General features: G+C 38.8%; 1 protein-coding gene across 1 annotated transcript; it reads right to left on the bottom strand.

Moving 5' to 3' along the window:
• Window positions 1-79: 79 nt before the first annotated feature.
• Window positions 80-9,627, bottom strand: LOC135649537 (polyadenylate-binding protein 2-like). Its single transcript, XM_065168008.1, has 9 exons — window positions 9,082-9,627; window positions 6,973-7,091; window positions 6,193-6,849; window positions 6,022-6,099; window positions 5,862-5,951; window positions 4,452-4,589; window positions 3,304-3,480; window positions 2,678-2,875; window positions 80-496 (listed from the first exon to the last, which is right to left on the bottom strand). Exons 1-9 carry the CDS (start codon window positions 9,326-9,328, stop codon window positions 245-247), a joined length of 1,956 nt encoding a protein of 651 aa, XP_065024080.1. The 5' UTR covers window positions 9,329-9,627; the 3' UTR covers window positions 80-244.

Raw genomic sequence — 9,627 nt, 5'->3', positions numbered from 1 at the left:
TTTGCTGCATAAGCCACGAAATATTAGTATGATCACCAGCAGATTATAAGCAAAAAAACAATTAATTCCAAATTGCTAGTTAGTCAATGGTCACTTCAAATATTAATTAAGCCACAAATCTGCTAGACAATGACAAGATTCAACTCAAAAATGATCCTTACGAACCTACCCTAAAGAACAAGTTCTCTCTCCAGAACAAAACCAATGTCCACAACAGAACATCCTCAACAAAAGAAAAAACTAGTTATTCAACTTGAAGACCATCATTCAGGGATAATGCTGCCAACTGATCAGCTGGAGCATTCACATGCTGGTGCTGCTGTGCAGCATTCCTCAGGACTTCCATAGCTTCTGCCACTTTTGCTTTCAATGCTTCCGGAGACTCCAACAAATGCAGGACTTCTGTCTGGTCCATCTCCAGAAGCATTCCAGTCACTTTAGCTGAATGATCATGTTCCAGTTGGTCCACCAGTGGGTACAGGCTTTCACCAAGCATCTGGACAAGAAAAACATGTGCTGGTAAGAGCAAATTAAGAGAAACACTACTCAAGATATAGCTGAAAGTTCACAGTTGACCAACTACTTCACAAGTAGGTCCATGTTAGTGAAGACCATCATAGGAACTATGATATGACACCAGAACAAGAAAACCCAAGAGAATTTACAAACAAAAAAAAAGGAGCATGAAACAACATTATTGAGCAAATCAACAAAATGAGAAAATTAAAAAACCATACACGCACAACATATATGTAGCTCCTTTTATGTTTCATCTTCTCAAGCCAACAACCCCTCCAAAAGTTAAGATGTAAGGGTAAAAAGCATCAAAGGAATATCAGTACATGGTTAAAACAATTGTGAAACTTTTGATATCTTCCAAGCTTTAAATGTGGCTTTCAAAGCTCATATCAGTCTATGGAATAGATGGACCACAAACTGTCTAGTTCAGCCCAAAGACATTGGGGTATAGTAATAATCTCCTGTACATGGTTGAGAATCTGTTCTAAGCAGCAATATCTTGTCAGCGGATGTTTTAACCAGTAAACATCTCGATATGTTTGGTCAAGGTCCAAGTACTACCAATGAAACAGAATTATGAACATGTACCAGGACTTGTATTTAGGTTTACAGTAGTCCGCTTTTGGATTAACCACTCTGCAAAGAACAATCTTAGATTCAATGAAGATATCAATAAGGTCAGAAAAAGCTGATGAATTGCCCACAGATAGAAGGATAAAAAAATGTAACAAATATTAGAATGCTCAACTTATCGATGGATAAATGTAACTTTATCCTTCTAACAAATATTTGAAGGATAAAGTAAATAAGCATCAAGCAGTATTTTGGTGACTGAATCGATGGTGAAGAGATCCATAATGAACATGATAAAAGAAGAAATCATAGACCTTCACTTGATGATGCACCAGTGAAGTCATCGGACTCCAAGGGACTCGCCTAGGTGCCCAGGCGAGGTGAGGCCTGAGCGCCTGCCTAATGGTTTGGGTGGGTGTCTTCACTCAGGCGAGGCCCAGGCAAGCGTTGGGCGAGTCGAGCAAATGCTTGGTTCAACTCAGACCAATTCGAGCTCGAGCTCGAGCCCGAGTTGAACCAAATAACTGTATCTAGTTTGATTGAACCAGTAAAACCCTAAGTCAGACGGGCATAGTGTTTAATTGAGACTTGTCCACGCACAAGGCGTAATGCAGAAACCCTTTCACTCGTTTCTACACGACGACAGAGATCCTCCCATGGACGAACGACGACAGCAATGGCAGCAACAGCATCTTCCTCCAGCAGCAGAGAGAACGACAACATCTTCCTCCAACGACGACGATAGCGACGGCATCTTCCTTCGACGACAGCAGCAACAACTACTTCCCCTCCCTCCCCGTATATCTCTCTTTCTCCTCCCTCCAACCTTTGTCGTGTTCACCACAACACTCTGCAACCTCTTCTCTCTTCCCCTCCTTCCCTGTTCACCAATGCCTTCTTCCTCGTTCATGGCAGTCTCTTCCCTCCCCTCCCTCTTCCCTGTTCATCGCTGCCTTCTTCCCCATTCACCACTGCCTTCTTCCGCATTCACCACAGCCCTCCTAAAGCCTCTTCCCTCTTCCCTCTTCCCCTCCCTCTTCCCCATTCATCGCTGCTTTCTTCCCTTTTCACCACTGTCTTCTTCCCCATTCACCCCAGCCATCCTACAGCCTCTTCCCCTCGCTCGTCCCCGTTCACCACTGCCACTTCATTGCTGTTTGTCAATTTAAACTTAGAATAGCTCCTGCTTTGCTGTTAGTCTTTGTTGTTTGTTTGTTTGTGAGAACAGAAGCTGCTGCCTGCTGTAGTACAGCAGTAGTAAAATGTCGATTATTATTGCTATTTTTGTGGTGATTAGTGTTACTTTTTAGTGTTTTGGATTGTCGTAACAGCTTTAGATGGTGACAAGATTGAAGATTATAAGCTAGATTATAAACAAGATTGAAGTTTGATGTGTTGTTTTTGTTTTATTTTTTATTATTCATGATATATAATTTTTAAATTATAATATTTGAGAGCACCTCGAGCATTTTGGGATCGTTGAGCCTTTTGACGCCTACCACTTTTGACTACACTGGTGCACAAAACCAGATTGTCTAAATTTTACAAAAGATGCACAGAAACATGGTTATTTATGAGCACATACCGTTCTTTGCTGCTCAGGGGTTGCATTAGCAAGGGCTGTAGCCAGCGTACCGGTGGGAATAGGTTGTGAAATGGCAGCCTCTCGTATAGGCAAACTACCCATATCATAAGGTGAGAGCATTCCTCCAGGTGCACTAGGCATAGGAACCTCAGGTATGTTGCGCCCAGGAGGATAGCGAAAGACACGACGTGGAAGCATCTGGAATGGAATAATATCAACAATATTAACAAAGTGAATGAGTCTTGTGAATGGATTTAAACAAGGAAAAACACACCAATAATTGTGTATGCACTTACACATAAAAGAATGATACAATGAGTTGTACTGCACACTGTAAATCATATATTACGATTGCATGGAACAATGACCGTCATACACTCTAGGCATGTTGTTATTCACACTATTTAATCATGCTGTGCCAGAGTTGTCTACCCTATTGGTTAACCTTCAACATGGTTATAATAGCCAATTAGAGCCAGGTGCTTCCCCAGCCTGTCGTAGAATCTATATCAACCACATACTCTGATCAAACCACATCAATGTTACCAACCGTAGAACAATCAAACCTATCAAATGGAGCAGTGGCAAAAGAGAACTATTTTTAAGCACAAGAAGAAATCACAAACCTGCTGCTGAATTAAAGGCATCGGCTGATGTGTTTGTTGCACAGGTCCAGCGCTGGCACGTCTCCCCCCAGGGCGTGTCTGCTGACCTTGTTGGACTAATGGCAAATAGAAATTTGGCATAGGAGCACCCACAGGCCTCATTCCCGGAACATGCTGTTGTGGGAAGCCAAATCCCGGCTGCGAATGAAGATTCTTTTAGGCAACCATGCAACTGACAGTAAGTATTAATTACAAGCCAAATCTTTCAAAGGAACATAAACTTCAAATTTGTTCAACCTGCCCAAAAGCACAAAAACAATGTACTCCATGGAAATTGAGAGTAAAATCTTATGCAAAGGCATGTTGTGTGCATCCATGTTTACAACAATGCAACGTTAATGAAAACAAGCCGACTAGGATTATCAATTGATCATATCCAACTTCAAAAGTTTAGGTACCACTCCATATGTTCCATGACTAACAAAGTAGCAATTCTCAGTTATAGCTTATCTTGCCACTATTCCGCGAGAGTTTTTAGAATTAGCTTCAGAGACCTACTTGGAGTACAACTGATGTATCAATACTAAATATATTGCATTGAAAGTAAGATCACCAGGATTCATTTTCCATAAGTCAAGGTTTCTTTTAAAAAGATTTTGTGACTCTAGATTGTCTAAATTCAAAATGTTTCATAATTCATCACACAGTTTCTTCAACTATTATTCATTAAGCATCCAGTGTATGACACATTAATAAGTTTAGTCATCAAGCATCCCATATAGGAGCGATGGCTCCAAGGGATTAGAATAAATTTTCTTTTGCTGAAACAGAATTTAATGAATGCAGTAGGATTTTAGTCCAATTCTTAAAATAACATCTCAGTCTTAAAAATTCAAACAAAACCCATACTCTTCCTCCATTGAAAGAGTGTAAACCTACTATATGTTATTCTTTCTCTATCTGCAATCAAGATGAGCTTTTATGTTATAACACAACATTATTTTTGAACTACAATTAACCATGTCCTTGCAGATTAACACTAAATCACATCAGATGTCAGTAAAGAAACCAAATAAATTCATATTTTCATAGGCATACTCTCAATGTATGCATAATAAATAGAAGATTAAAGATAAAGCCAAAGCAAAATGCTTAAGAAAACATTGTACCTGTGGAGGAATAAGAGCATGCGGAGGTTGACCATAAAAGATTTGTTGTCCCAAACCAGGAGTAGCAGGAGGGTACATAGGCACCCTAGGACCAATGGCAGGTGTCATTGCAACTGGCCGCATCTGTGAAAAATGTGCCTACATTGAACAAGATCAAGCAGACATGTTTTAGTCAATCATGTCAAAATAGTTAATTTCTTAGTCAATCATATCAAAATTGTCAAGTAGAACTATGCAACAGTGTTGAAAACATGACCAATCATCAGGAAATATATGAAATAGACTGAAAATATACATCGAGCAAAAAGTAAACCACCATGGCGACAGCAATTCACAACAAAATCTATATTGCAAGAGAAACATTAAATAAGCAAACCAACAACTGCAAAGAGCCCAGGGAATATATTGTACAGAACCTAGAAAAAATCAAAATCCAGTAGAACTCAGCAAATAAAAGACTAGCTGATTGACAGGCTCCATCCAAACTACCTTAAAGGCTTAAACAATTCACCCAAACCTCAATTGTTACAGCCAAGGCTTCAAGATTCAATCCAAGACCCATACCATTCCTAGCCTCAACAATACAAGTCCTTCATATACCAGTATACTAACTTGCAGAATGCTGGTGTCACAATCAGCAGTCCTTGAACAATTGTTACAGCCAAGGCTTCAAGATCCAATCCAAGCCCCATCCGTTCCTGGCCTGACCAATACATGTCCTTTATAAACCGGTGTACGAACTTGCAGAATGCTGGTGTCACAATCAGCACGGCCCAAAGAGAAAGGAGGAAGAGGAGAATAGCTTCACACGCCATCCAATGAGGCAACAGCAGTGATGATACAAGGAGGAGGCAGCATGGATATTGTAGTAGGTAGACAAGGTGGCAGCGGCATTAGTGGAGGTTGCATCGTCCGAGTGATAGAGAGAAAAGTCTTGTTTAAAGCAAAAAGTTTACTCTTTTCCTTTACCATCTAAAACAGCTAACTTATCAACAACTGTTTTCATCTGTTAAAATTTAAAATATAAATAAAAAACCCCAATTTTGAATTGGAACAAATATAACTGCCCTGTCAGCATGCACCAATCGGTATATACCAATCAAAAAAGTCATTTAAACCATGGGTACAAACTTGATATGGAACTTGTATCTAACATGATCAACCTCATCATCTTCATCTTATTTACAATTATAACATGTAATTTCCTTATCATCCAACATTATAAACCATAAAGCATGGTTGGATCAATATATGACTTTGAAGTAGAGGGTAGGGCCACTTGACTTCTATATACAGTATCTAGGTAGTGAAGGCACCAAAATAGCTTTCACATAGCATATGAAAGGCTTGTTTATTAACTGAAAAAGACAGTAGGATAAATTATCTGTGAAATTGCATAAGATAAATTACCTGCAATCTAGCTCTCCTATCTTCTTTCGATTGTGCAAGTGCAACATAGAGTGGTTTTCCATTAATCATCTTCCCATTCATATCTGCAAGCTAATGGAATGGAAAGAATCTTGTCAGTTCCAGAATATTATCCAAATGCTGAAAGAAAGTCTTCACTTACAGCTCGAGCTGCTTCCTCAGGAGTCGAGAAAGCAACAAATCCAGAACCTTTACTTGCACCACTGGGATCCCGCATAATCTGCACAATTGACATATATCAGGGTAACATCTTAGAGAAAAGCTCCATGATTGACAAAAATAAAGCATAATCATGGAAAAAATGCAACAATACCTTGCAAGATGTAATAGTACCATATTCAGAAAACAATTCTTTCAGTGAATCATCTCCGATGTCATCATCTAAATTTTTCAAATATAAGTTGAGTCCTTGATATTTATCTGCTGCTTCCTTAATACTTTGATCGAACCGTCCTTTCAGTTCTCGCTCCCTTTCAGATTTCTTCTGTGCTTTTCCAACATACCACTCCTTCTCATCAAATTTCTGCCCATTGAGTTCCTGAACTGCCTGAGCAGCAGCATCCGTATTTTCAAAATTCACAAATCCAAAGCACTTTGATTTTCCATCCTCCTCCCTCATAACAACAGCACTTGTAATTTTCCCATACTTGCCAAATATTCTCTCTAAATCTTCCTTTGTTGTAGATTCCGATAGGTTTTTGACAAAGACATTATTAAATTTTGCCTTGTCTGCTGAATTTTCCCTTTCTTGTTTACGAAGGAAAGGTCCAACATAAACTGGCTTATCATTGATAAGCATACCATTTAATTTGTTAATTGCATTTTGTGCCGCCTCCTCTTGATCAAACTGAACAAAACCATAGCCTTTTGACTGGCAAGAAGGATCAGTAGCAACCTTGCAAGAAAGTATGTTTCCGAATACAGAGAAGGTATCATACAGTGCTTTGTTGTCTATTGTTTTGTCCAGATTCTGACATGACAAGTAACAAGAAATAATCATTAACAAAAAATTTGATTAATTAAAATAGGAAACTTATAAAGGACTTAGGTTGAAGCAAACCACACTGATAAGAAAAATAAGAAGATGCAATACCTTAATAAATATATTAGCAGCCCCACTTCTACGAGTGCTAGGGTCCCGGTTTGAATACATTATACGAATAGGCTTATTGTTGAGAGGTGTGAAATTCAGCGCATCCAGTGCCCTTGCAGCTGTCAACCACGCAAGAATAACAGGCAACAAACAAATTAGCTAGGCATTATCAAGAAACACTAGGTCTTTCTTTCCTATTTAGATTTCAGGGATGAAGACAAAGGAAAGATTGCACAAACATAAAGCAAGACCAAAGACCACTCATAGAACTCAAGATATAGAAGTAATTGGAAGATCCATTATTAGGAAAGAATTGCAAATATGGTACAGAATATAAATAACAAGATGATCTAGTTGTGCATCTAAGTGACAAGAAGGATTAGTCAACAAGTTAACTATTTTAGGTACTGCAACCTAATAAAATAGGATTTAATATAAAGCAATGTTATTTAACCCACTTCTTAACTCAGTATAGCTACTACCATTAATATATGACACTTGCAACCGTCAGCGCCTCTGTTACATCAATACACAAATACAATAAATCATCATAAGATAATGTATCCATTGAAGGAAATTTCAAAACATGACAAAAACTTAGTAGTGATGTTCCCATAGAGCATTATATATGTTAATAACAAAATGATCAACCAACTTTACAATAATACAATGTTATCAAAAGCTCGGGCCGAATTGAAGAATTACGATGGCCTCTCAGAATCTAGGCAATCAAAGTGAAGCGCATGCCTCACTGAAGCTGGTTGCACTTTTTCACAGAATACCTGAAAGATGAGCTTACAAAAAAAATCTAGAACTAAAATTACTTATCATTCAATATTAAAATAATCAAAGTTGGCTTATTGGCTCAGGCAATAAATCATTATCATATTTGCAAATATGCCATTACACAAATGTGACTAGGTCGATTCTGTCAACAAAAACATATATAGCATAAAACAAATCGAATTTGCATCATTTGGGACAGATAAAGAGTATTTACGGTGGACACTAACAATTGAATATATAAGAGGCTCGCCTTTCATGGGTCTCTCAAAAGGCATATGAGATGGAAGCCTTAAGCATTCCTTGGAGCCATGGAGCTTCAGGTGAAGTTAAACACAAAAAACAAAATGAAGTCTCAGTGCGCCTAAGCGCACCTAGCATGACAAGAACCCAAATTTATGAGCCTGATGCCAAGGAAAACTAGGTACATGCTATAATTTGGTAGCTGAATTATGCTAGTCAGCATTTACAAAGCATTTGGCTCCTACCAAAGAGAATTAGCCAGTCATTTGGTTCTTACCAAAGAGACACAGGGTCGTAAGACTCTATTTCCTGCTTTAAATCTCTACTATCTTTTTGTATCCTCTCCTCTCCATTCTTTCCTCACTCCATTTTTCTCTTTGATTCATCAATTTATTTTGACAACATGTAATTACACCTAATGAAGCCAAAAAAAAAAAAAAAACTAAGAGATACATCTTTAATTGAGGCTTATTCCATTTAATTGACCTTAATCATTTGTGAACATTCAAGATGAGTTAACTAAGCTCAAGGCATGCATCTAATTGTCATAAGTTAGTTATTTAACCTGAACCATCAACATCTTTTTCCTTTGCTTTCATCTTTTATTTTGCATGTTTATTGGCTATCCTACATCTATTTTTCACGTGGAAATCTTATTATTGATTTTCTTCATCTTCAACACAGTTAATTTTGGATCCCTTAAGCATAAAAAACTGTTCATATAGACGTTTTTATGTTTCATGAAACATAAGCTTGTGTTGCTAGAAACATCAACAGTATCATAAAAAGAGTTTTAGAATTCCAGGAAACGTATCCTGACCACATAAAATACTTATCAGTCAGGACCTACGCATCACCCATTCAAACGATATCCAAATTGCAAACCGACATAAAATAAAAATGTCTCATGTTAAACAAACAAGCCGCAAGTCCCCTTCCTAAGGTATTCTTCAACGGAAAAGATCAACGATTCGGCAAACTGTTACTCGTGAAATCTACAAAACCGTCATGAATGAAGGCATCGAATTGAGAGATTATAGACTAAATCTAAAAGCACGGCCAATGGAGAAGCATCCTGCTCACCGTCGACCGGGCTGTTGTAATTGACGTAGGCATAGCCCAGCGAGCGGCGGGTGCCGATGTCGCGGCACACGCGCACAGACACCACTTGCCCAATCTGGCTGAACAGATCATACAGCTGCGAGTCCGTCACGTTCACGTCGAGGTCACCGACGTAGAGCGATGAGGACGGGAACTGGTTTACCCCGGCAGCGCCACCATTGTTGGCCATCCCATTCGGTGGCTGCGGCTGCACTTGAACCTGCGCCATCCCTCAACAAGATACAGTATCTCTTTTTTGCCTTTCTTTCTCTTCCCCTACGAGTCAAACAAAAATAAAAACACAGCAAACCTTCCTCTTTTCTAAGCGATTTCGATGCAAAAATTGTAAGAACAACAATGATTTTGGCAACGAATTTTTAGATTTTTTTTGTTTTGTTTGGGGATACGTCGATCGGAGAACGAAGAAAAGGGCTAAGGGAAGAGAAGGAAGACGACGGATAGATTGGTAGATAGGTAGAAAGAGAGGAGATTCGGGAGGGCAGCCCCAACTGCGCTTCACTCTCTCTC

The sequence above is a fragment of the Musa acuminata genome, chromosome BXJ3-9, assembly GCF_036884655.1.
Source record: "Musa acuminata AAA Group cultivar baxijiao chromosome BXJ3-9, Cavendish_Baxijiao_AAA, whole genome shotgun sequence".
NCBI lineage: Eukaryota > Viridiplantae > Streptophyta > Magnoliopsida > Zingiberales > Musaceae > Musa > Musa acuminata.
Note: the sequence above shows the minus strand (reverse complement) of the source record. Positions and strands in the feature narration are given on the sequence as shown.

Bases quoted from the DNA above. Each gene is read 5' to 3' on its own strand.
- LOC135649537 (XM_065168008.1), bottom strand. From the start codon at position 9,328: ATGGCGCAGGTTCAAGTGCAGCCGCAGCCACCGAATGGGATGGCCAAC. The intron at 5,952-6,021 runs GTAAGTGAAGAC...CCATTCCATTAG, and splicing joins CTGAGGAAGCAGCTCGAGCT to CTTGCAGATATGAATGGGAA. The intron at 3,481-4,451 runs GTACAATGTTTT...CTTCATTCGCAG, and splicing joins ATGCTCTTATTCCTCCACAG to CCGGGATTTGGCTTCCCACA.